The sequence below is a fragment of the Oncorhynchus kisutch genome, linkage group LG4, assembly GCF_002021735.2.
Source record: "Oncorhynchus kisutch isolate 150728-3 linkage group LG4, Okis_V2, whole genome shotgun sequence".
NCBI classification, from domain to species: domain Eukaryota; kingdom Metazoa; phylum Chordata; class Actinopteri; order Salmoniformes; family Salmonidae; genus Oncorhynchus; species Oncorhynchus kisutch.
The window spans coordinates 43,196,353-43,223,942 of NC_034177.2; the positions used below are offsets into that span (position 1 = coordinate 43,196,353).

The 27,590-nt window shown below is 45.3% G+C and overlaps 1 protein-coding gene across 2 annotated transcripts in view; it reads left to right on the top strand.

Moving 5' to 3' along the window:
• bicd1a (bicaudal D homolog 1a) overlaps positions 1–27,590 on the top strand; it is a 97,316-nt gene that overhangs the window by 60,950 nt on the left and 8,776 nt on the right. For both annotated transcript variants that reach the window (XM_031822995.1, XM_020481056.2), the window contains exons 2-4: positions 21,957–22,169; positions 24,819–24,971; positions 25,865–26,344. In XM_031822995.1, coding sequence (XP_031678855.1) covers positions 21,957–22,169; positions 24,819–24,971; positions 25,865–26,344 — 846 coding nt within the window. The remainder of the gene's footprint in view (positions 1–21,956; positions 22,170–24,818; positions 24,972–25,864; positions 26,345–27,590) is intronic.

Sequence of the window (27,590 nt, forward strand, 5' to 3'; positions counted from 1 at the left end):
ATTACCAACTCCTTCTCCAGTTTGATAAAAGCCCGTGTTCCTTTGTTTTTTTTATGTCTTGTGTTGGTTAGTGAAAGTTTTGTTCATATTATTTTGTAGCCGCTTCTTCAGAGGTATGTGTTTGACAACAGGACTTAGTGTTTTTGGTTATTGAAATTGTTCACTTAAATGATTCTGTTTCATTTGTTCATTTGTTTAGGCAAGAGGCCTGCGGGCATACATAACCTTTTTTTCCAAATCAAATCAAATCATCAAACCTGTAGAATTTAGTCTGTCTATGCACACTAGGTAAGACCTGGGCGGACCACCCCCTGTATTTTGGTTAGCGTGCCAGGTGGTGCTAAAGGTTAGGTAAAAAATGGGAAGGCAGGAGAGGGGATTCCTTAAATTTAACTTTCTTTGCTTAGGTTCCGTCCAGCCCCTTTTCTCCACATTACCGGGTTAAGGAATAATATTTTCCATGTAAACTGTATTTTTCTCTGCCTCTGTCGTCCATCCCCGCACCTACGATCACATACTTTTTTCACTCCACGGGGAGATGATGTCGCAGGGTGTTGTCTTCCATCCTCCACGAGGTGTACGTAACACCAGTCTAAATAACAGGTTGCGCTGACAAAAAAACAAAACATAAGTTAGCGGCATAACAGCTAGACTTGTTTACAATGTACCACGTCTCCGGTGAGCACAAGGGGGAAATGTAATATTGTTTAGAAAGAGATGCGTGTCAGCTAAGCATGTTTGGTTATGTTTGACAAACGAAAACTCCCTAATCCTAGAATGCCATTCACTTCAAAAGGCATATATGGCTGTGCCCATTTCCTGAAAAATAGTTTTCAGCATGTTACAAATCTTTGATGTACTTATTACAGTGTATACAATAACCGGAGCACACAACTTAACAAGTTGTTTATAGTTTTTGACAAATCACAAAGCAAATAACAAGTCATCACCCCAAATATAAGCCTACTGCCTAGCCTAACTATAGTGCAAAAGCTAAACAGGGTTGCCAGAGATGGTTGAAACCATTTTAGAGGGGTTTGTGAGGGGGGTTATTCTCATTTGTGGGGGATTTCAAGTCCATGGGGGATATAAATGGAGTAAGGTATCATGGGGGGATATGATTCAGGAAATATTACTACTTATCATTAAATGGGGGCAAACACAGGAGAAGTTTATAAGCTAAATAAAAATAAAACCCCTTGAAAGGGGCAGGTCTGATCTGGCAACCCTGGGTAAGGAGTCAGTCGAGTGAACCATATAACATCTTTGGTCTGACAGACGTTTACTTGACAACCAGAATCTATTGTATGACGTCAACAACTATGGCGCCACACACAGCTGGCATTTAGCTTAGCATTAGCTTAGCATTAGCTTATCATAATCAGTACAACCTTCCAGAAAGTATTTTGCACCATGTGTGTCCATTACGATCTATGCAAGATCCGAAATGTATGATTTGTCACCAGTACGTGAAATACGTGAATAAAACAGTAAATACATTATGCTCTATACATACAGTACATACGGTGTGTTACAGTATAAACAACAAACTATAACGATAATGTAATAATGCACTTTGATAGAAATGCACACATGTCCAAGGTTATTATTAGTAAGAAAAACAACAATGAAGGAAATGTGGGGGCCAATCGGAAACTGTACCATGGGAAAAAGAACAAGCCCTTATCCCCGTCATTCGCAGGAGGAAGAGACAGAGGTTTCGCGGAAAGAGGATTCGGCGACGAGGATCCGGCGACGAGTGGCTAATCTGCCTTTGCCATTGGTACTATTGGCCAACATACAATCGCTCGATAACAAAGTGGATGAACTACAAGCATGTATAGCCTTCCAACGGGACATTAAAAACTGTAATATCTTATGTGTCACCAAGTTGTGGCTGAACAACAAAATGAATAACATACAGCTGGCGGGTTATACGCTGTATCAGCAGGATAGAACAGCAGCCTCTGGTAAGACAAGGACTGGCGGTCTATGTATATTTCTAAACAACAGCTGATGCACGACATCTAAGGAAGTCTCTGGATTTTCCTCGCCTGGGAAGAGGATCTCATGGTAAGCTGTGGACCACACTATTTACCACACTATTTACCTATCTTCTTTGTAGCTGTCTATTTACCACCACAAACCATTGCTGCCACTAAGAACGCACTCAATGAGCTGTATACGGCCCTAAGCAAACAGGAAAACGCTCATCCAGAGGCGACACTCCTAGTGGCCGGGGACTTTAATGCAGGGAAACTTAAATCCATTTGACCTCATTTCTGCCAGCATTTTAAATGTGCAACCAGAGGGAATAAAACTCTAGACCACCTTATCTCCACACACAGAGACGGGTACAAAGCTTTCCCTCGCCCTCCATTTAGCAAATCTGACCATAATTATATCCTCCCGATTCCTGCTTACAAGCAAAAATTAAAGCAGGAAGCACCAGTGACTAGATCAATAAAAAAGTGGTCAGAAGAAGCAGATGCTAAGCTACAGGACTGTTTTGCTAGCACAAATTAGAATATGTTCTGGGATTCTTCCGATGGCATTGAGGAGTACACTAGCTTCAACAATAAGTGCATCGATGACACCCATTCTCATCGACGGGGCTGTGGTGGAGCAGGTTGAGAGCTTCAATTTCCTTGGTGTCCACATCACCAACAAACTAACATGGTCCAAGCACACCAAGACAGCCGTGAATAGGGCACGACAAAACCTATTCTACAGCTGCACCATCGAGAGCATCCTGGCGGGTTGCATCATTGCCTGGTATGGCAATTGCTTAGCCTCTGACCGCAAGGCACTACAGAGGGTAGTGCGTACGGCCCAGTACTTCACTGGGGCCAAGCTTCCTGCCATCCAGGACCTCTATACCAGGTGGTGTCAGAGGAAGGCTTTAAAAATGGTTAAAGACCCCAGCCACCCTATTCATGGACTGTTCTCTCTGCTACCGCACGGAAAGCTGTACTGGAGCGCCAAGTCTAGGTCCAAGAGGCTTCTAAACAACTTCTACCCCCAAGACTCCTGAACATCTAATCAAATGGCTACCCAGACTATTTGCATTAACCCCCCTTTTACACTGCTGCTACTCTCTGTTTATTATCTATACATAGTCACTTTAATAACTACCTACATGTACATATTACCTCGACTAACCGATGCCCCCACACATTGACTCTGTTTCGGTACCCCATGTATATAGCCTCGCTATTGTTTTTTCTTCTTCTTTTTTTCTTAAAACTGCATTGTTGGTTAAGGGCTTGTAAGTAAGCATTTCACTGTAAGGTCTACATTGCGCCCCCCTCTTTTACACTGCTGTTGTATTTCTTGCATGTGACAGTTTACATATGATTTGATCTATAGATAATTAGCAGGCAACCATGCCTTGGTTTGAGGGCAGCATGGGTTCACTGTCCTGTTGCATAACAATCACATTTTGGAACAGTGAGTGCATTCTGACATCACGCATAAAAAACTCAGGTTAGTGCGACCGTTAGAGATATTAGGAACTCACACGTGAAAGGGTTAAAGTGTGTGTGTGTGTGTGTGTGAATCAGTAACAGCTTTCAGTGTGCCTGGCAAATCGGACAAAGGCGTGTAAGTGTTGCAGCAGTAACATGCCTCTGCTCTCAGCCCTGTAATAAACATCCTTGCTGATTGGAGATGGAGATTTTGGTCAATTATACACACACCAGGTAGGCTAGTTGAGAACAAGTTCTCATTTGCAACTGCGACCTGGCCAAGATAAAGCATAGCAGTGTGAGCATACAACAAAGAGTTACACATGGAGTAAACAATTAACAAGTCAATGACACAGTAGAAAACGAAGGGGGGGTCTATATACAATGTGTGCAAAAGGCATGAGGAGGTAGGCAAATAATTACAATTTTGCAGATTAACACTGGAGTGATAAAAGATCAGATGGTCATGTACAGGTAGAGATATTGGTGTGCAGAAGAGCAGAAAAGTAAATAAATAAAAACAGTATGGGGATGAGGTAGGTGAAAAGGGTGGGCTATTTACCAATAGACTATGTACAGCTGCAGCGATCGGTTAGCTGCTCAGATAGCTGATGTTTGAAGTTGGTGAGGGAGATAAAAGTCTCCAACTTCAGCGATTTTTGCAATTCGTTCCAGTCACAGGCAGCAGAGTACTGGAACGAAAGGCGGCCAAATGAGGTGTTGGCTTTAGGGATGATCAGTGAGATACACCTGCTGGAGCGCGTGCTACGGATGGGTGTTGCCATCGTGACCAGTGAGCTGAGATAAGGCGGAGCTTTACCTAGCATAGACTTGTAGATGACCTGGAGCCAGTGGGTCTGGCGACGAATATGTAGCGAGGGCCAGCCGACTAGAGCATACAAGTCGCAGTGGTGGGTAGTATAAGGTGCTTTAGTGACAAAACGGATGGCAAAACAGTACAGCAGCTGTAGAGTTGGTTGGGCAGAGCAGAGGAGAGCCTAATCATGCGTTATGTGTTCTGCTGTTTTAGGAGGCAGAATGCTGAAAGCTCATCACTTGTTGGGCACAAGGGGACATATAATGCCCTTGTCTATAGGCATAAATATATGTTGTTGGTCTGGAAAGTCTGCTGTTGGTTGCGTAATGATGCATGTGTATATGTTAAACACCTAGAAAGCCTAGACAGTGTTTTCTATAGCTGAATTCAAACACCTCAGAACTCAATGGATCAAGTACTATGCCTCTTCCCAAGGCTTTTGTTTGTACAAATTTTGGTCCAATAGTATGAGTGAGAAATTGCGACATCCTGCATGTTAATTTATTTCCTGTTTGTGACTGACTGGAGGTTAATGTATCCCACGCTGCCCGCTGACTAACGCTGCCTGAGTACACGTTCGTTGTTTATTTATGGGATTTATTCAGCCTGGCAGCCTGGCAGAGCACTAAAGTCTGAGGGAACAAATATTTTATATTAATATAAGAAATAGAATTTATAATATTGTTGGTTAAACCTAATAGACAATATACAGCATACTGTCTTACTTTATCTTGGATGATTAATACTACTGCATAATTAATTGGCCCTCTTTCCACTGAGTGATGCGATCACTTACAAGAGCTTTTCAGGTACTTGAATGCTAATATACTGCAATGGAACAAATCAAATTGTATTTGTCACATGCGCCGAATACAACAGGTGAAATGCTATTACAAGCCCTTAACCAACAAGTTAAGAAGATACTTACTAAATACACTCAAGTAAAAAATATATGCAAATAATGCAAATAATCCGGGTGGCCATTTTATTAATTGTTTAACAGTCTTATGGCTTTGGGGGTAGAAGCTGTTAATGAGCCTTTTGGTCCTAGACTTGGCGCTCCGGTACCACTTGCCATGTGGTAGCAGAGAGAACAGTCTATAGCTTAGGTGACTGGAGTCTTTGACAAACAGCCCTGTCGATGTGAATGGGGGCGTGCTTGGCCCTCCTTTTCCTGTAGTCCACAATCAGCTCCTTTGTCTTGCTCACATTGAGGGAGAGGTTCTTGTCCTGGCATCACACTGCCAGGTCTCTGACCTCCTCCCTATAGGCTGTCTCATCGTTGTCTGTGATCAGGCCTGCCACCGTTGTGTCGTCAGCAAACTTAATGATGATGTTGGATTCGTGTTTGGCCATGCAGTCGTGGGTGAACAGGGAGTACAGGGAAGACTAAGCACACACCCCTGAGGGGTCCTGTGTTGAGGATCAGCACGACAGATGTGTTGCCTACCCTTACTACATGGGGCGGCCCGTCAGGAAGTCCAGGATCCAGTTGCAGAGGGAGGTGTTTAATCCCAGGGTCCTTATCTTAGTGATGAGCTTTGTAGGCACTATGGTGTTGAATGCTGAGCTGTAGTCAATGAATAGCATTCCCCATAGGTGTTCCATTTGTCCAGGTGAGAAAAGGGCGGTATGGGGGCGGTATGTGAATTGGAGCGGGTCTAGGGTTTCCGGGATGATGGTGTTGATGTGAGCCATGATGATGAATGAAAATAGATGAAAGCCTGATATATAAATGCATCATGTAATTAATGAGTTGGAGGTGGACGGTACATTGGAGATAATATAAGACAGGTACTGGAAACAATAGAACACTATGAAAAATCTGAGAAACCTGCCCTTGGTATTCACTATGTCTCTCCTCTCTCTCTCTCTCTCTCTCCTTCCTTCACCTCACCCGTTCTCTCTCCCCTCTATCCCCCTCCCTCTCTTTATCTCTCTATCTATTCTCTAATCCCCCTCTCCATCTCCCTCTTCTCTCTCTTCCATTCTCCCCTTCTTCTCATAACAGTCCCCCGTTCACAAATATGTGCAATTTGGTACATAAAGCTTTTTTAACTATTAATTTTTTATATATATATTTTATTGTCACATACACCAGATAGGTTCAGTGAAATGTCTTGTTTTACAGAAACAGGCATAGTAGTACAGCCCTTATGATCCACAATTAAGTCCCTCCCTGTTATCACATGATGCTGAAATTCAATCTACGGCCTCCTGGGGACACTCTTTAACAATGCCATGAGTTTCAAGTCGTTATATTAAGAATTTGACATGTATGTGTAACTGCAGGGAGAGCCCATGTTGAGGATGAATTAAGCCACTACATGTTGCCCCAGGAAGCTGAACCAAAACACAGGGCATCCCTATAAAAAAAAAAACACCATATCTCTATTTCAGGCTTCAAGTGAGGCCTAACTTTTTACCATGCAGTGGCAAGGGGGGAAAGTTAATGAATTGTTAGTTAGATTATGGATAGGGCAACTGTGTTACAAATGTTACATGCCGTGAGAAATACTCCCTGCCCTCTCCCAAATCTCTCAGTGGCCCCCAGCCAAGGTCGACACCGAATTTTGCTCAGACAGTCTGTGTTTAAGATACTATAAAGATATATTGTTTTACCCTAATTCTGACTAAAACTACACACATCATTTATTATAATGTTACTGACTAAAACTACACACATTAATAATAATTTTATGATCCTAATCAATTTCATACAATTATATGGTTTCATGGTGGAATATTCTAATCATTAATTTAAAAATACAAATTCAATTAACAGAGAGAGAGAGAGAGAGAGAGAGAGAGAGAGATAGGGGTGGATGGGTGACAGAAGGGGGGACAGAGAAGAGAAGGAGGGGGGTAAAGAGGAGGTAGTTAGACAGATGGAGGCTAAGAAGGGAAAGAGAGAGGGGGATTAGAACATAGAGATAATTCATAATTATCAACCAATCTCAAATCTTTCATGTTTAGCAGAAATATTAGAGCTCTTGGTAAATTCTCAGCTGCGGTCCTTTTTTAGATAGAAATTGTATTCTCAATGCTCACCAGGCAGGCTTTAGGCCAGGTCACAGCACCATCTTGGCTGCTTCTCTAGTCAAAAATGACATAGGTAGACTAGACAGGAAACAGCACTGTGCTGCCATTTTATATTTATCTGTCGGAAGCATTCGATACGGTTGATCATGCACTCCTGCTACGGATGCAAAATTGGTCTAGACCAATCGGCCTGCATGACAGAAGTCAATGTATAGCTGCTGATGGAGTTCTGTCTAAAGGAGTGCCACAAGGCTCAATACTAGGCCCTTTACTGTTCACTAATAATGTTGGTTTGTCTCAGAATAACAGTAACTGAGGCCTACATATCTATGCGGATGACACATTATTATTTATTCTGTGCCCCCTCAGTGCAGCAGGCCATTAACACTAGAACCGCTAAAGCAGTCATTTTGACTGCTCATGAATGTATTCATTTATTATTTTGCCCTATTTAAAGTCATACCCCCCTCTGTCCTAAATAAGTCTATATAACACACTGCTGTTGTTAAAATCTTGATATCACAAACAGAACTGGAGTTATAACCAGTTTTATGAGGGCATGTCATTTATTGTATGGTTTTCCCCCTTCTCCTGACAGTAGGGCCTGCTCCTCTCCTTCTCCTGACAGTAGGGCCTGCTCCGCTCCTTCTCCTGACAGTAGGGCCTGCTCCGCTCCTTCTCCTGACAGTAGGACCTGCTCCGCTCCTTCTCCTGACAGTAGGGCCTGCTCCGCTCCTTCTCCGGACAGTAGGGCCTGCTCCGCTCCTTCTCCTGACAGTAGGGCCTGCTCCGCTCCTTCTCCTGACAGTAGGGCCTGCTCCGCTCCTTCTCCTGACAGTAGGGCCTGCTCCGCTCCTTCTCCTGACAGTAGGGCCTGCTTCGCTCCTTCTCCTGACAGTAGGGCCTGCTCCGCTCCTTCTCCTGACAGTAGGGCCTGCTCCGCTCCTTCTCCTGACAGTAGGGCCTGCTCCGCTCCTTCTCCTGACAGTAGGGCCTGCTCCGCTCCTTCTCCTGACAGTAGGGCCTGCTCCGCTCCTTCTCCTGACAGTAGGGCCTGCTCCGCTCCTTCTCCTGACAGTAGGGCCTGCTTCGCTCCTTCTCCTGACAGTAGGGCCTGCTCCGCTCCTTCTCCTGACAGTAGGGCCTGCTCCGCTCCTTCTCCTGACAGTAGGGCCTGCTTCACTCCTTCTCCTGACAATAGGGCCTGCTCCGCTCCTTCTCCTGACAGTAGGGCCTGCTCCGCTCCTTCTCCTGACAGTAGGGCCTGCTTCGCTCCTTCTCCTGACAGTAGGGCCTGCTCCGCTCCTTCAGTGGAATGTGTGGTGCCTAGTTGATAATCACCCCAATAATTGCCTCAACTGAACCTGAATTTCACCAAAACTAATTTCACAAGTATAACAGATTAAATAAAGGAAGTAAAGTATGGTGGGGAGAAAGAGGGAGAATGGGTGGGTTGATGAGCGAGGGGAAGTGAACAATGCATAATTATGTAATCAATCATTGTGAATGAAGAACAGGGCGGGCCATTTTAGTGTATTGGTATATTCTAATTCTAATCTCAAAATGGTATGTACCCTATATCAGTCCACCAAATCCAATCAGTTTTATCAGTCTACTTTCGCCTACTAGGAATACACAGTGAGAGCGTGTATAATTTACCATGGCAAGAAGACCAAGACGAATGGATGCACATGCTGCGTTAGCACTCTGCTACGAGATCTGAATGACAATGTCTCAGATGGTGGGGGAAGAAAATATTCATGACATCTCTGATGATGATTCTTCTCAGCCTGAATACGCTACATCTCCGAAGCCTAATCACAAAAAAGCCAGAACGGTGCGCACCGAGCAGGTGCCCGGCCACTACCGAATGAAGCAGAGACAGGAGAGAGGAAGGGACGGCACCATTTAGATAGAACAAGCCGGTGACAATGCTACGGGCCGATTTATCTGCACAAAAAAATGGCATCACTGAAAGAGCAGGCCCTACATCTCAAGCTAAAAATGACAACATTAATGCACTCGACAGCTTTCGTTGCTTCTGTGACATGGACATGCCACAGCATTCAGGGACTATACATGGTCATGGTCAATCTGACATCTGAAGTGGCCAGACAGCATTTACTGCAATGCAGCCTCCGCATATGTCAGGGCTTTCATACTTGCGCTTAAGCGCAGCAGAGCCGAGCTATTGTGAAGGAAGTTGTCAATGAAGTGAGGTTGTGTTTATACAGGATGTACCGCCCCCACCTACCGTCGACCAGTCATGTCAATGCGGAGCCAGGGAGCCCTCTGCATTGTTACGAAATTTGAGAGGTGCACGGCGATGCAGTACGGAGCTTGATTTGACCTCTGCATGCCTCTGGAGGCTCCGCAATTGCGTCACACATTTTGGGATCAAGCATAAATTGGCTTTAAGGCGCCCACGGAACATGGAGACACTACCTGGGATCTGTCTGTTGATGAGCGGGAAGCGTTTTAATCCTGTATGTCCATGGAGCATTTGGTGGAAATAACATGTACAGTATATTGTGGTTAGAGCGTTGGACTAGTAACCGGAAGGTTGCAAGTTCAAACCCCCGAGCTGACATGGTACAAATCTGTCGTTCTGCCCCTGAACAGGTAGTTAACCCACTGTTCCTAGGCCGTCATTGAAAATAAGAATTTGTTCTTTAACTGACTTGCCTAGTTAAATAAAGGTAAAATAAAAATAAAAAATATGGAGAGCTTCTGGTCAGACATGTAATGGAAACCATGTCACGGAATCGCTTCAGAGAAGTCATGCGTTTCCTCCATTTTGATGCGTTACCTCCATTCTGTCACATCAACACTTATGTTCATTATAATGCCATTATTGCTTTTGTGCTAATATTCACTAGTTATCAAGCACACTTGGTGCTTATAATGATGTTTAGGCTTCTGATGTTTTCATAATTTGACCGCGCGTCTTCCTGACCATGCTTGTTGGTGGATGGAGTATTTTGGGGTATTTTTTTGTATTTCGTCATTATAAATGTTCCGTCACATACACTTTCTGTTTCATAGTTGTAACAAAGGCACTCCACAAATAAAATTGATTGAACACTTGTATTTTTACATATAGCCTACAGTAACATAAACTAATGAAAATGCTATTGTGTTATTTGAAATAATGTTAGCTTAGACCATCATAAATCATTGCGATAGCATATATTAATTACACTGTTAGAATGTTGCAGTCAAAAGGACCGCTCATAAGCCTGAAGGGGGGGTCCCTTGAGGCCCAGCGTTTTTTGTGTTAACGACCTTCAGCTTGGCTTTGATTCAATTCAAGAATCGTTCTTAAATCGATCTTAAATTAGTGGTAAATGTTGATAAAACCACGTTTGTGTTCTCCAGGTTTCGTAAAATTGACCCTAAAGATCTGCGTATCTGCACCTTGAAGGGAGCCCAAATTGAGCAAGTCCCTCATTATAAATATTTAGGAATTTGGATTGATGATAAGCTGTCTTTTAAAACACACATTGATAAATGAACAAAGAGGCTGAGAATTAAGATCGGTTCCTTTATAGGAACAAAATCCTGTCTTACTTTTTAAAACAGGAGGAAGATTGTTCAAGCATCGCTCCTCCCAGTACTTGAAATAATCTATATGCACACAGCAGCCTCTGTTTTAAAACCACTCAGCACTGCGTTTTATCACCTCACCTGACCCACCATCAGACACGGTTGGTTCTGGCTGGTTCTAGAGGTTCCACAAGTCTCCACAGAGTCCGGGAAGAATGCTTTTAGTTATTGTGCCCCTATCGGATGGAATGACCTGCAGGCCACTTTGAGGCTTGACTCTCTGGGCTCGAACGGCCAGTTGGGGACTTGATGAGGAATGTTGTGAAGGAGAATTGCACTTGTTTTGATTGATGTTTTCATTGAATTTGATTTGTTGTAATGTGTCATTGTAAATTGATAGTGTTGTATTGAGACTGATCATGTTGATTTATTGTTCCCAGGGAACCCTTGTAAACTCAATGTGTTTTCCCCGGATAAATAAAAGTTAAATTAAAAAAATTAAAGAGAGAGAGCTTGAGGGAGGGAGGGAGGGAGAACTGACAGACATGAATACAATTGATATACTGTATGTGTCAACTAGTTGAATCATATCTATACGTCAATCTCATATTCACTTATGCATCATATCTCTGATGCTTATCTCTAGGCATCAATATTGTGAAACTAATTCCCCCCTCCCCCCATTGAATGCAATGTATTCACATCAGCTTCATTTAATTTGGAGAATATATATTTTTGCTAAAACGTGCCTGATTGACGCTTTACAATGATATCATGTTGGCCAGGAGAGTGCCTCACTGTCTGTCTCTACTCTATAGACTGGCTTCAATCTAACGTACCGTAAAGCACAGCATCCCTGCTCATCGATATGGTCAGGGTTACATGACTAATTACTGTTAATGTATCGGGAATCATCACTAACCATTTTTTATTTCCCCCAGTCTCCATGGTTCAGGGATTCCAAGGCAGATAGGCGAGGGAAAGAGTGGAGGATGGGAAATGTGATTTGATGAAGGATATTTTAGGTGTCATTTGTGAAATAAATTCTCCAGGTTTTAAAATCAGTTAAAACCAGATTCATTGAATAGAAGTCCAAACAGGCAAGTCCAAAATAAATCTGGATGAAATCATCTACATAGTCTGCTGATCTATCCACTATCAATCGACCTACCTTTGACCTTATTCTACCAAGTTCTCTCTCTGACACTGGAAAAGTAGTTACGTTTATAAGTTGCTTTTCCAGTCAAGGCAATGAGGTGGTTGTTGACAGGCCTTGGTTTTTATAGTGTGTGTTGCATCCTATCACAGCGGAAGGGAAGTCACAGAGGGCTCTACCATGGAGGTTAGGTTGGAAATGAATCACTGTTATATAGAAGTCGTTCAGTCTCCTCCCTGCGGAGCTCCCTGGGTCTAAAAATGTCCCATAGCTGTCCCACCCCTCCCAATCGGGATCTGTCGCAGGGGGGAAGGATTTCAGGGTCGCACAGCAGCCACAACGCACCTTACACCAGTGCACCAGCCTATGTCGCCTGGAGATCTGTCTGCTCCTCATCCTTTGCCCGAGGGATGAATATCTATACAAAGGCCTTTGTGGATTCTATCGCAGACGGGCCAGACCTAAAGGCCTCAGGGTAGGAATCCGTAATGCAGTATACCGTACTGGACCCAGCTCGTTAACCCCTTATTATTCTCACCCCAGGATATGACATTAAACTTGAAACCTCCTCACATCCACCACATTTGATGTGACAGAGCAAGAAGATGTCGCTATGCCGACGTCACATACAGTTACAGTATAGACATGTTGTGCGTCACAACCGGGCGTCAAAGAGGGTGCCTCTTGACAGGGAGCCGGAACATGTTTTCGTCCCATGCGTTTGTGCTGCGTTACAGTGTGATGATCTCGACAGAAAATAACAGGAAGCAGATGGAAAGAGCAGGCTTTGAGAATGACTAGCTTCCCTCTGAAGGGGGATGTTTGAAAACCATCTGCCTCTCCTATTATGCATCCAGGATCCCCGGTCTCTATGGATGAGCAGCACTGATTCTGAATCACAGGCAGCCTCCGTTCTGTCTGTCCTCCCTCTGTCCTCCAGGGACAAAAGAGGGGGAGAGGGGCCAGGGGGAGAGGGGTCTGGGGGAGAGGGGCCTCGGAGTGGGGGCCAGCCAGGCTCCTGCTCCAGGGACCCAGCTGGACTTTGGAGGGGCCTGTAGAACCTAGCCCTCCTGCCTGAATATTGACAGGCCCTCCTCTAAAAGCAACAATGCCAGCTTGCAGTTTTTTTTCTAGGAGCTAGGGGGCCTACGACCTAATCACTTACAGAATCACTCTGTGGTGTTGCACTGGGAGGAGAAGGGACACAAAGGACCACTGAAACAAGAGAGAGAGAGAGAGAGACCTTCACATCAATTCATGTTTTGTGGTGGCCAGATAGAAGTGTGTGGGATTATGGGTTGATTATGCTCTGCGTGTGTACAAATGTGATCCGCTGGAAAAATAGAAGGAAATATTTAGAACCTGTGCAGAGTTGGGTTTTGTTCACATGCTGTTGGTACAGGTGTCAACCAATTATGTATATAAACCCTGGATTGCTGATGCTATGTATTGGCCATTGAATACTAATGGAATTCTTCAGTATTTCAATTAAATGTTTCAAGGACAAAATTACATGCATTGAAGTATTTATTGTTGTACTGGTGACATTAACATTATTAATCTCTAAAAATGATACTTTAGGGGCATTTTCTTATTTGTATGTTTACCTCACATAAAAGTATGTCATCAATATATTAAACGTGGCAAAAACGAATGTAGACATTAATAAATGCATTTCTATAGCTTCCAAATGATTTTTTACAATGGTGGGAGAGTGCCAAGATGGAGGTGCGATGGCTTCAACACAGCACCCCCTATCAGTCATCTAGTGTATATAAGCATTGGTGTGAACAGATGGGAAAACAACGCTGACTTATACTGTAATCAGTGTCAATGGCAACAAATTGACAACACATTCTAAATGTCACGTAGGGATCCTCTCCTGTCCCACGAGCCAGTTGATCAGTGTCGTCGTGATGCTGACGGTAAAGGTTGATTGGGTGACACTGTGTCATATGGGGCAGTTTGTGATTGATTGACCATGATGACCGTGACCGAGGCTTTTCAATCCAGTTATTCAGTAGTCATGAATGGTTGAGCTCTCTGTCTATGAAAGAGTCCTCTCGTCTCTGAGCAGGTTCATTGTGTGTGGGCACACGTGCATGTCCAGCCTGTACCGCCACCCACCGTGACGTGCTGTTGTGTTTCCGTGGAGACGGGATGGGGATCAGCTGTCGGTGTGTGTGTATGACACAGAAGGTGGTCAACGGTCAATGGAAGGATGAATGTTGAATACATCTTCTGCTGCTAAACCTCCTTATCTCACACACACACACACACACACAGTACTGAGCAGAAAAGTACTGATATACAGTGCCTTCAGAAAGTATTCAGACCCCTTGACTTTTCCCACATTTTGTTACGTTACAGCCTTATTCTAAAATTGATTAAATATATATATTTTTCTTCATCAATCAACACACAATACCTCATAGTGACAAAGCAAAAAAAGTTTTTCAGAAATGTGCATGATGCTCATGCCCACAGCATGATGCTGCCACCATGCTACACGTAGGAAAGGTGCCAGGTTTCCTCCAGATGTGAAGCTTGGCATTCAGGCCAAAGAGTTCAATCTTGGTTTCATCATCATGACAGAGAATATTGTTTCTCATGGTCTGAGAGTATTTAGGTGCCTTTTGGCAAACTCCAAGTGGGCCGTCATGTGCCTTTTACTGAGGAGTGGCTTCCGTCTGGCTACTCATAAAGGCCTGATTGGTGGAGTGCTGCAGAGATGGTTGTCCTTCTGGAAGGTTCTCACATCTACATGAAGAGTCTTGGTGGTTCCAAACTTCTTCCATTTAAGAATGATGGAGGCCACTGTGTTCTTGGGGACCTTCAATGCTGCAGACATTTTTTGGTGCCCTTCCCCAGATCTGTGCCTCGACACAATCCTGTCTCAGAGCTCTACGGACAATTCCTTCGACCTCATGACTTGGTTTTTGCTCTGACATGCACTGGTAACTGTGGGACCTTATATAGACAGGTTCGTGCCTTTCCTGTCCAATCAATTGAATTTATCACAGGTGGACTCCAATTAAGTTGTAGAAACATCTCAAGGATGATCATTGGAAACAGGATGCACTAGAGCTCAATGCCTAGTCTCATAGCAAAGGGTCTGAATACTTACGTAAATAAGGTATTTCTGTTTTTTATTTTTAATACATTTACAGAAATGTCAAAAAAACCTGTATTCACTTTTTTTTCTTTCTTTTAAATCAATTTAAGAACAAGGCAGTAAAGTAACAAAATGTGGACAAAGTCAAGGTATCTGAATACTTTCCGAAGGCACTGTACAGTATATGCAGAGACACAATTCCCCTCCACACACACATGAATAGCCAAACTCAACAAACCATGACAGTGTAACGGCGTTCTTCGTTTGTCGAAAGAGAGTCGGACCGAAATGCAGCGTGGTGGTTAATCATGATCTTTAATGAAGAAAACGGCGATACATGAAATAACTTATAAATACAAAAACAACAAACGGAACGTGAAACTTATTACAGCCTATCTGGTGAACACTACACAGAGACAGGAACAATCACCCACGAAATACAAAGCGAAACTCAGGCTACCTAAATACGGTTCCCAATCAGAGGCAACGAGAATCACCTGACTCCAGATTGAGAACCGCCTCAGGCAGCCAAGCCTAACTAGACACACCCCTAATCATAGCAATCCCAAATCCTATAAAACCCCAATACGAAACACAACACGTAAACCCATGTCACACCCTGGCCTGACCAAAATATATAACGAAAACACAAAACACTAAGACCAAGGCGTGACAGAACCCCCCCCCCCCCAAGGTGCGGACTCCCGGACGCACCTCAAAACCATAGGGAGGGTCCGGGTGGGCGTCTGTCCATGGTGGCGGCTCCGGCTCGGGACGTGGACCCCGCTCCATAAATGTCATAGTTCCTCCCCTTCGCGTCCTGGGATAATCCACCCTCGCCGCCGACCATGGCCTAATAGTCCTCACCCAGAACCCCACAGAACTGAGGAGCAGCTCGTGACTGAGGGGCATCTCAGGACTGAGGGACAGCTCGGGACTGAGGGGCAGCTCGGGACTGAGGGGCAGCTCGGGACTGAGGGGCAGCCCGGAACTGAGGGGAAGCCCGGAACTGAGGGGAAGCCCAGTACTGAGAGGAAGCCCAGTACTGAGAGGAAGCCCAGTACTGAGAGGAAGCCCAGTACTGAGATGAAGCTCAGGTAGGTAGTAGGCTCCGGTAGATCCTGGCTGGCTGGCGGATCTGGAAGATTCAGGTTGACTAGCAGATCTGGAAGATTCTGGTTGACTAGCAGATCTGGAAGATTCTGGTTGACTAGCAGATCTGGAAGATTCTGGTTGACTAGCAGATCTGGAAGATTCTGGTTGACTAGCAGATCTGGAAGATTCTGGTTGACAGGCTGATCTGGAAGAATCTGGTTGACTGGCAGATCTAGAAGATCATGGCTGACTGGCGGATCTAGCTACTCTATGCAGACTGACAGCTCTGACTGCTCCATGCAGGCTGACAGCTCCTTGCAGACTGGCAGCTCTTTGCAGACTGGCAGCTCTGGCTGCTTCATGCAGACTGACAGCTCTGACTGCTCCATGCAGGCTGACAGCACCCTGCAGACTGGCAGCTCCTTGCAGACTGGCAGCTCCTTGCAGACTGGCAGCTCTGACTGCTCCATGCAGGCTGACAGCTCCTTGCAGACTGACAGCTCCTTGCAGACTGGCAGCTCTTTGCAGACTGGCAGCTCTGACTGCTCCATGCAGGCTGACAGCTCCTTGCAGACTGGCAGCTCTTTGCAGACTGGCAGTTCTGGCTGCTTCATGCAGACTGACAGCTCTGACTGCTCCATGCAGGCTGACAGCACCCTGCAGACTGACAGCTCCTTGCAGACTGACAGCTCCCTGCAGACTGGCAGCTCCTTGCAGACTGACAGCTCCCTGCAGACTGACAGCTCCCTGCAGACTGACAGCTCCTTGCAGACTGACAGCTCCTTGCAGACTGGCAGCTCTTTGCAGACTGGCAGCTCTGACTGCTCCATGCAGGCTGACAGCACCCTGCAGACTGGCAGCTCCTTGCAGACTGACAGCTCCCTGCAGACTGACAGCTCAGGCTGCTCCGAACAGGCAGGAGGCTCCGGCAGCGCTGTAGAGGAGTAAGGCTCTGATAGCGCTGAACAGGCGGGAGACTCCGACAGCGCAGGAGGGAAGGAAGGCTCTGATAGCGCTGAACAGACAGGAGACTCCGGTAGCGCAGGAGAGGAGAAAGGCTCCAACAGCGCTGGAGAGGCGGGAGACTCCGACAGCGCAGGAGAGGCGAGGCGCACTGTAGGCCTGATGCGTGGTGCTGGCACTGGTGATACTGGAGCGAGGACACGCACAGGAAGCCTGGTGCGGGGAGCTGCTACCGGAGGACTGGAGTGTGGAGGTGGCACAGGATGTGCCAGGCTAGGGATGTGCACAGGAGGCCTGGTGCGTGAGGCTGGCACCAACTTCACCAGCCGACTAACACGCACCTCAGGACGAGTATGGAGCGCTAACTCAGGTGCCATCAAATCCCTGACACGATCCGTCGGACGAATATGGTATCTATAGCACCAAGCTAGCAACTCCCTCATTACTCTCCACTCCACTTTCCCCATTAACTCCTTCACAGTCTCTGCTTCGCTCACCTCTAACACCGGCTCTGGTTCTGGTCTCCTCCTTGGCTCCTCACGATAAACAAGGAGAGTTGGCTCAGGTCCATCTCCTGACTCAGCCACTCTCCCTCTGAGCCCCCCCCCCCCCCCCCCCCCAATAAATGTTTTGGGGTGACTCTCGGGTTTCGCTCTGCGCCGCCGTGTCTGTTTCTCCAACTCCATTCGCCTATAGCCTTCTTCGCACTGATCTAGCGAATCCCAGGCGGGCTCCTGCACTCTCTCTGGGTCGGCCGCCCACCTGTCGATTTCTTCCCACGTCGTATACTCCATGCCATTGCTGTCCATAACGTCCTCCTTTCGCTGCTCCTGCTGTCGCTGCCTGTAACCACGCCGCTCGGTCCGTGTGTGGTGGGTGATTCTGTAACGGTGTTCTTCGTTTGTCAAAAGAGAGTCGGACCGAAATGCAGCGTGGTGGTTAATCATGATCTTTAATGAAGAAAACGGCGATACATGAAATAACTTATAAATACAAAAACAACAAACGGAACGTGAAACTTATTACAGCCTATCTGGTGAACACTACACAGAGACAGGAACAATCACCCACAAAATACAAAGCGAAACTCAGGCTACCTAAATACGGTTCCCAATCAGAGGCAACGAGAATCACCTGACTCCAGATTGAGAACCGCCTCAGGCAGCCAAGCCTAACTAGACACACCCCTAATCATAGCAATCCCAAATCCTATAAAACCCCAATACGAAACACAACACGTAAACCCATGTCACACCCTGGCCTGACCAAAATATATAACGAAAACACAAAACACTAAGACCAAGGCGTGACAGACAGCTGGTCAAACCTGGTAACTTAATTGCTAAATCATCAGCTTGTAGTTACACACAACTTTTTCTGGGGAGCTTTAACTTCATCCACATGAAGCTCTATTGCGCTCACCCTGCATTAAGATCTGCACTGGAGCACAAGGGATTTAACCATAATAAATTACCCCTGTCTACAAATACATCTCCAAATGCTGCACGCTGCTTATTCAACACTTTGAGTTGTGATGTTGACTCAAAAATCAATTAGTAATTAAGTGTGGTAGAAAAATGGTGCATTGAGAAATAAGTTAATTTAAGGTAGTATGACTACAAGTAATAAAGGCTTATATCTTATGAATTATTCATTCCTCTTCTGGGATGTTGGAGAGATGATGACGATGAGGTGGAAACAGTGTTCCTGAATTATTAATTGACCAATCAGAGAGAGTATCTCAAGCTCTCTGGGGGAATCGTCCATCTGGGTATGGTTTTGAGGGAGTGTGGTACTGAGACTGTTACATCTGAGAGGAGCCAACTCTCTGTCCAGACCTCTGTCGCTCAGACATGCACAACTAGTCACCTAGCAATACAACTAAATGTTATATTTTTATGTACAATACACAAATGTTTGAAAAAATACATATTCATTTCGCATGAAGAAATCTCAATTAAAAAAAAGAGTAATCACAATTTTACAGTTAAATTGAAATGTATTAAAATACTGTAATAATGATCTTATCCTTTGATTTAATTATGGGCACAGTCTATTCACAGTATCAATCGGGCCGACACAGGAGAGCCACGGCTGCCGTCAGAGGACCAGGAGGTGGCTGAGTTGACGGCAGCCGTGGCTCTCCTGTGTCGGCCCGATTGATACTGTGAATAGACTGTGCCCATAATTAAATCAAAGGATAAGATCATTATTACAGTATTTTAATACATTTCAATTTAACTGTAAAATTGTGATTACTCTTTTTTTTTATTGAGATTTCTTCATGCGAAATGAATATGTATTTTTTCAAACATTTGTGTATTGTACATAAAAATATAACATTTAGTTGTCAGACCCTGCACTGCCCCGTGGGGGTACCATCTCATGTTTAGATTCAGCCTTCCTCTTCCATAGAAGTCGTAGATTTTCTACTGGGCTGTCTGGCCACCGAGGCTTCTGCTTCTCTGACAGTTTGGTGAAAATCAGAGCTCTGTGCCTTCACGACGCTCTGCATACCGACCAGAGAGCATTTTTCTTGGTCTGGCAGGTGCTGAATGTACTGGGAGATTAACAGCCCTATTTGGCATGGCCAGCGCTCCCAGTACAACATACAGACGCCGAAGTATCCTGTTAAACTGTAGAGAGAAAGAAAAAACGCAAGTCAAAAAAGCCATAAGCCACGAACCTTGGGAATAAATGATAAGAATACACACAAAGTTTGATTCTCACCCTTGTTTTTTGTATTTTGAAATTCAACTTCAATGTCCTCTGAAATAGGTTCGGAAATGTTATCCACCATTTTGGAAAACAATCTCATTGAAGAAAAAAAAACACACACAAATTGTTGTCACCAAAACAGTTCCAAAACAACACTGGTGCCTATCAATATTCTACATTCAAACATGCTGCTGGAGTTCCTGTATTCAATTGTGGTATTATCACATTCAAATGTTCTAACTTGCTTCTTTATTGTGATGTTATAATTGTCTTCAAATGAATTGAACACACACACACACACACACACACACAGGGCATAGTCTACTACAATACAGTATCTACTACGTTACCTGATTTTTTGTTTGTTTGTTGCTTTTCATGATATACTCAGGCCTCATTTAGTCATATTAATATGATCCCCTGAATAAATAAAAATGATACATGAATGTATAACCAAGTCTTTCCAAGAACCATAACATATATTCGTTCTTACCACAATTTAAACGTTCCTCTACACCTCCTAAACGATGGTGTCTTGTCTCGGAGTAAGCGCTTCATTGAGGCCTCTTCAGGTACTAACTCCCATCGTAGACATCGTTCTGGCTAAGACCTGCTGGGGGATATGGTGTTGCGTGCTATTCAGTGAGCCTGTAGGAGTGTCGCAGAAGCTGTGCGTGTGCACGCGTGCCTGTAGGAGCCTGCAAAGCAACATTTCTGTGCAAGTAGTCAAAAAGAAAAATCTAATCTCATTTCATACTCTAATCTTCTACACTTGACCTTACATTACATGGATTCTGTGGGAAGATAAGCCATAATGTAAATAGGTAGAACGTGTTCATTCGCATCTCATGGGACCTACAGGTAACTGCTTAGAATAAAGGAAACACCAACATAAAGTGTCTTAATAGGGTGTTGGACCACCACGAGCCAGAACAGCTTCAATGCACCTTGGCATAGATTCTTCAAGTGTCTGGAACTCTATTGGAGGGATGCGACACCGTTCATCCACAAGAAGATTCCGTCATTTGGTGTTATGTTGGTGGTGGTGGAAAACGCTGTCTCAGGCGACACTCCAGAAGTGATCAATTGGGTTGAGATCTGATGACAGACGTCCATGGCATATGGTTTACACCGTTTTCATGCTCATCAAACCATTCAGTGACCTCTCGTGCCCTTTGGATGGGGGCATTGTCATCCTTGGCATAGCCAAGGTAGCCAAAATAATGGCCTGCCCAGCATTTCTATACATTATCCTAAGCATGCTGGGATGTTAATTGCTTAATTAACTCAGAAAGGTGTGGAAGCACCTGCTTTCAATATAATTTGTATCCCTCATTTACTCAAGTGTTTCCATTATTTTGGCAGTTACCTGTAGATCGTAGTCTATGCAACATAAATAAAAATGAGCATTTCTTAGTGGACAAGGCCATGTAATCACTCTCTATTTCAGTCTGTTTCCTTCTGTTTGGTTCCTAATGAATGCAACCCTGGTGCTGTAGAGGTAGCCTTTACAGGTGTGAACAGGATCCACCTTTCGAACATGGCCGGTATCCAGGGGTCATTGGCTGAGTGGTTTCTGCTGTTGTTGATCACTGCTGTGATCACCTCAATCAAGCATAAAGCCAGGATTCCTTTGTCATGACAAGTCAGCTCGGAGCGCTGTGTGAAAACCTGTGTCAGGAGAATGGGGACACTGTGTCTATTGATCTGAGACAGGGGCTGAAATATCATCGCACAATACCCTTGATGCCAAGAGGGACAACCCTGGAGCTTTGTAGGTGATAAGAATGGCCCTGGTGGGACATAGTCTTCTCCATAACCATATCCAAAGTGTATAAGATGTTTTGCCATTAAAGGTGTGGACTGAACTGGCTACTTGAGTGCTGCTGGTTTCAGATCATTACTACCACTACCATTGTGCCCTTGAGCAAGGCACTTAACCGCGGCTAACCCTCTGCCTCTCCAGGACCAGTTTACGTTCTAACCAAGTACTGTATCTATTCTTTATTCTAATCTATTCCCTCTCTGTCTCCCCAGGCGTTTGGCCAGGCCTACTCCAACCAGCGTAAAGTGGCGGAGGACGGCGAGAGCAACGAGGAGTCACTGCTGCAGGAGTCAGCGTCTAAGGAGGCCTACTACATGGGCCGGCTGCTGGAGTTGCAGACTGAGCTGAAGCTGAGCCGCTCGGTGGCGTCCAACGCGTCCAACGAGAGCGAGAGGCTCAACGCCGTGCTGCAGGAGAACAGCGAAGTAGTGGCCTTTGACCGCTGATGTCACTTACTCACACCTCAGACTAGTATCAGGCTGTAGTACAGTTTGAGCTGGGACATGGTTTCACTTTTCCACTGTGGGCTACTGTGAATCCACAGTGTGATGTTGTGTACACAATGTAGCCTGTAGTCGGTACTGTAGTGTCCCACATTTAGATTTGTAGATTAACATGAGGTGCATCTTGCTTGTCTTCATTTCTTCCCTGCTGATCTGTTTTGGTGGTGGTGGTGTTTGTGTTAGATACAGTAGCGGTCACAGGGCCACTCTGAAGAGTGGATAGGGGTCATGCAGAGTGTTTGTGTGTGTGTGTGTGTGTGTGTGTGTGTGTGAGGGAGGGAGGGGGGGTTACGTGCGTGTCTGCAGTCGCAGAGGGGTTCTGGCCGGGGTCAGACGCTGCTGCGGCCACGACCCCATTGTGGAAGGCAAATCCTGTGCTAAGCTAGGGAATAAGAGAAATGCCCTGAGCTCGGCACATGTGCGTCCCCGAGTGAGCCGGGCTGCTCTCCCATCACACAGCGCAGGGCAGACTGTACCCTCCCAGCCTGGGAGCCGCAGCAGTTCATTCACTAGTTAGATTAGCTGCTCCACACGCTGTTGGCAGGGACCTCTGGGGTCGCACAGTTAATGTTTATTTCCGCTTCACTTGTCATACCAAGCTTTCCAAAAAATGTCAGTCCAGTTAATGTGATTCAAATCTTTGTAAAAGACCAATATAATTTGTCTCGGATGTATAAGATTATAAATCATTTAACCAATCAACCAAAGTCTAAAACATATTGAAAGATTACATAGGCTACACATGTAATTGGGCCAGAAACCATTGGTACTGCCCTATGAAAAGCCTCCTAATGAATGAAAGGATATTCTGGCTGTTGCTCTTTAAAACGACCAGCCCCTCAGCCTCCCATTTTTACTGTGCCTAATTTAATCAAGCCAATACACTGTCTCTGCCTCCTCTGACCAGGGCAGCCCTTGGCTCTTTGATGATCTGTTGGTTAGCCTGTTGCCTTGCTGTGTAGACCTCATTTGCCTGTGCGGCGCATATCAATTAGAAGCCCGCCTTTTTTTTTTTTATGCGGGAGACAGATGCTGCAGCTACACAAGGGACTTCATTTGTCTCTGACTGCGTCTAATCAGCTGCTTTCATGTGGATTCCAAACAGCTTCTGTCTCAGCAGTATTTGCATCTAGGAAAACCAATGGAATGCAGTGAAGAAAGTGTTTTTCTAGGCTCGGAGGCCAAAGGATAGAGACTAGGTTAATAGTAGGCTCTGTGTATTATACTGTTTGTAAATGAAATAAGCTCTGGCCTGTCGCTAGTTGTTAACCTGCATTGTTGAAATGAATCCTGGTCCTGATGTAGAATGGGCCTCAGTGTAGTCCTTTACCATTGTGGCTGTGTTGTGCCGGTGTTTGACGGTGCACTGGCCTTGACCTGACCCTATGGGGGTGTGGAGGAGACTCTGATAGACCCCAGCCTCTATAGACCCTCGCTGGCAGATCATTGGCCAGTAATCCCCCTGGAATTAGTCTTTATGCCCTGCGTTGTGACGAATATGTCATGAGAAAACACTGTCCATTAGCAACCCTCAGGGGTCATATACAATAAACAGTAATGTCACAGAGTTTGTTTGTTAGCTGTTTTTCCCAAATGTATTTTTGCCATTCTATTGTCTTCGTGGTAAGTTGCCTCGAGGTAGCAACAGGGGGAAGTGCTGCATCGCGATGAGTAGCAACGCTGTGCTACAATGCTGTATAGTGTGTCTCGAGGTGGGTGGGTGTCTTCTGGAAGGGATAACAAGAGGAGATAGAGTGCTCTGATATCTAAGTGGTCTTCTTTTCTTCTTTTTGTGTGTATCTTGGCGTTGACATCCACATGAAAACGCGGAGCTTTCGCTGCTGAGGCTCATCTTCCCGACTTGTAACCGATTCTCCAGATTTATGACATTTTCGGGTCACTACTAGAATTTCTCCCACCTAATATATCATCTGATCCACCACAGCATGTTCAGATCTCTATGGCTACTGCCTCTGTTCTCTGCGATTGCCCCCCCCCCCCCCTGATCTTGCTGCAAAGGAGAGTGCTGAGTCTTCGCTTTTAACTCAAGGGGGGGCAATTTGTTTGACAGAGTCTCAGTCTGATTATCATCAACACATCAGAGGAGATACTGTGTGCGTGTGCGTGGCCTATTTAGATTTGGTGCATTAAAGAGAGACAAGAGGCCAGGTATCTGGACTGGACTTATAGATCCAGCAGAACAAAGGCATCTGTTATTACTGCATCCAGGAGTTTCAGAACATGCAGCAATATGCCACTGATTCACGTACTATGGTGCCAACAGAGAGACAAAGTAGTGCTGACACATGCCAGACTGTTTTAGTTTGTGTTTCGCCACATAGATGTTCATACTGTAGTTAATATACAGTAATTACGTCATGTTGTAACTACCCAGTAAAGATGCGGTAGTTTGGCGGCCAGCAGTGGATCTACACACAGTCAAACGATTCTATGTGATTTAAACATGTTTTGTGAATGATTATACAGTATGTACTTGATGTGTTGAACTGTTTGCAGATTAGGACCTGACTTTGCCCTCACTTTCCTTCCCTCGCTCCTCTCTACTCCCAGAGTAATGAGGTGCTGGAGTTGCAGCGGAGCCGGATGAGGGAGGAGATCAGGGAGTGTAAATTCAGAGAGGCCCGTCTCCTACAGGACTACACCGAGCTGGAGGAGGAGAACATCACCCTCCAGAAACTAGTGTCCACACTCAAACAGAACCAGGTCAGCATCAACACCATTGCTGTTATGGTTTAGCGCACACACAGTACAGACAGCCACGCCTGTCTCTCAGCCATTACCGTTATTGTTTACCTTGCACAGTCATCAATACATCTTAAAAATGACTCATACACAGTCATAGCAAATGATGTTACTCAAATGTTGAATCAGCTCATCCAAGTTCCTTATTGTCTGACCTTAAAAGAGGCAATCTGCAGTTGCTACATCTTTTGGACATATATATTAATGATATGTACCCATTGATTCTTGAAGAATATAACTTAGAAATGCCCCATGAGCTTAGTTCAACTCTCGTACCCCATCAGAACACTAAATATAAACTTGTTTTACCACAATGTTTGTTAACAAAGTAAATAAAAACAAACACTATATAGCCTCAAAACATAGATACAACTGTATGTTGATATCATGGATGGTCAGTCATTGCATCCATAGCTCTGGCTATGAATTTGAGAGTGGCTACATATCCCTCAGCTTTTTACTGAAATGGGGGTGGGGATAACAATTGGTTAGTGTTTGATCTGCTGATTGTGACTTTAAAACTACTAACAATGTATATGACTTATTATCCTTGTCATCCATCTGTGTCATTTGTCTGTGTGTCATCTATCTGTGTCCTTTCTCTCTGTGTGTCATCTATCTGTCTTTTCTCTCTGTGTGTCATCTACCTGTGTCCTTTCTGTCTGTGTGTCATCCATCTGTGTCCTGTCTGTCTGTATGTCATCCATCTGTGTCCTTTCTGTCTGTGTGTTTTCTATCTGTGTCCTTTCTGTCTGTGTGTTCTCTATCTGTGTCCTTTCTGTCTGTGTGTTCTCTATCTGTGTGTCCCTTTTCCTCCTGTCCTCTGTCTGTCCCCTGCTCCCCCTCTCCCCCAGGTGGAGTATGAGGGTCTGAAGCATGAGATCAAGGTTCTGGAGGAGGAGACTGTGCTGCTGAACAGCCAGCTGGAAGATGCTCTGCGTCTGAAGGACATCTCTCAGTCCCAGCTAGAGGAGGCCCTGGATGCCCTGAAGATAGAGAGGGAGCAGAAGAACAGCCTGAGGAAGGAGCTGGCCCACCACATCACCCTCAGCGACAGTGTATATGGGGCCGGAGCCCACCTGGCACTCACCGCCACGGTCGACGGGCTCAAGTTCGCCACAGAAGAGGTTGGGAGTAATGGTACAGCCATGCCCAATGGCACCAATGGGAATGAGGATAGCAACAGCGACTGTAACGGCCACCTGGGACTGGTTAAGGTGAACGGCGACTACCGGCTGCCCAGGAAGGGGGAAGGGCTGCACGGTCCTGTGTCAGACCTCTTCAGTGAGCTCAACCTGTCTGAGATACAGAAACTCAAACAGCAGCTCCTTCAGGTGGGTCTCTACTCTAGCTGAAACATAGTGGGTTCTTCTCACTACTATGTCTGAGTGATTGTTAGCCTGGTCCCAGATCTGTTTGTGCTGTCTTGCCACCTCTTATGGTCATTGTCAGGTAAAAATGACCATAGGAGTTGGCCAGACAGCCCAAGCAGATCTTGTACCAGGCTGAGTGATTGTTGTGACACTATGTGAATGTCCTTGGGAGGTTGTACCTAGGTCTTTGTTGTTACCAGGGAGTCTTTTAATCCCTTCCATCCGACCACCTTCCTCATTTGCTCTGAGCAAATCATTGTGGTTTACTTAGAGAGACAAAACCAGCGATTTGGCCTGCACACCTAATGCGTTAGGGCATGGTTATCGACCCCCTCTGTCCACAGCACATTTCATTAGGGAATGGGAGTGTCAGCCTTCAGATTAGACAACCGAACAACCTGCCTCTTTCATCACACTACTGCAGGCAGCAGCCAACCAATCACAAGGTTGGGAACAAGACAACAACAAAAAGCCTGTCAGATGTCGTCCATCTTTTATTATCTAGCAGACCATAAGTCTGTGACCACGCTCCGTATGATTTACCAATGACTAGTTTCGGAGCTGTTTTGGTCTTTCTGAAGACTTCCATCTCAAGAGGGCCATTGGGTCTCATTTGGAAGATTTTGGGGACATCTGTGGATGTTGGCAGACAGGGGAGAGTAGAACGGCAGAGCGGTGGCGTGGAGGAGTGTACGGCATCTGCCATGGGGAGGCCTGTCAGGGCAGCGGATCCAGAGGAGAGTGGAAGGCAGAGGGAGAGAGACGGGCTGCTGGGACAGAGCAGTGCTACTACGCTCCGTACAGAATCCCTCACAGGGAAAGGAGAGAACACAGAGGGACAACACGCATATGCACAGGGAGGATACACAGGACAACACACACATACTGTACATACAGTACATACAGGTAACTGCCAAAATAAAGGAAACACTTGAGTAAATGAGAGATACAAGGTAGATTGAAAGCAGGTGCTTCCACACAGGTGTGGTTAATAAAGCAATTAACATCCCACCGTGCCTAGGGTCATGTGGAAAAATTCCCAGTTGCCCATTATTTAGGCAACCATGGCTAGAAGAAGAGATCTTGGTGACTTTGAAAGAGGGGTCTCAAAGGAACATAGGTGTGTGTGTGCGTGTGTGCGCGTGCGTGCTCGTGTGCCTCTCAGTTAACAGATCTCAACCCAATTGAACACTTATGGGAGATTCTG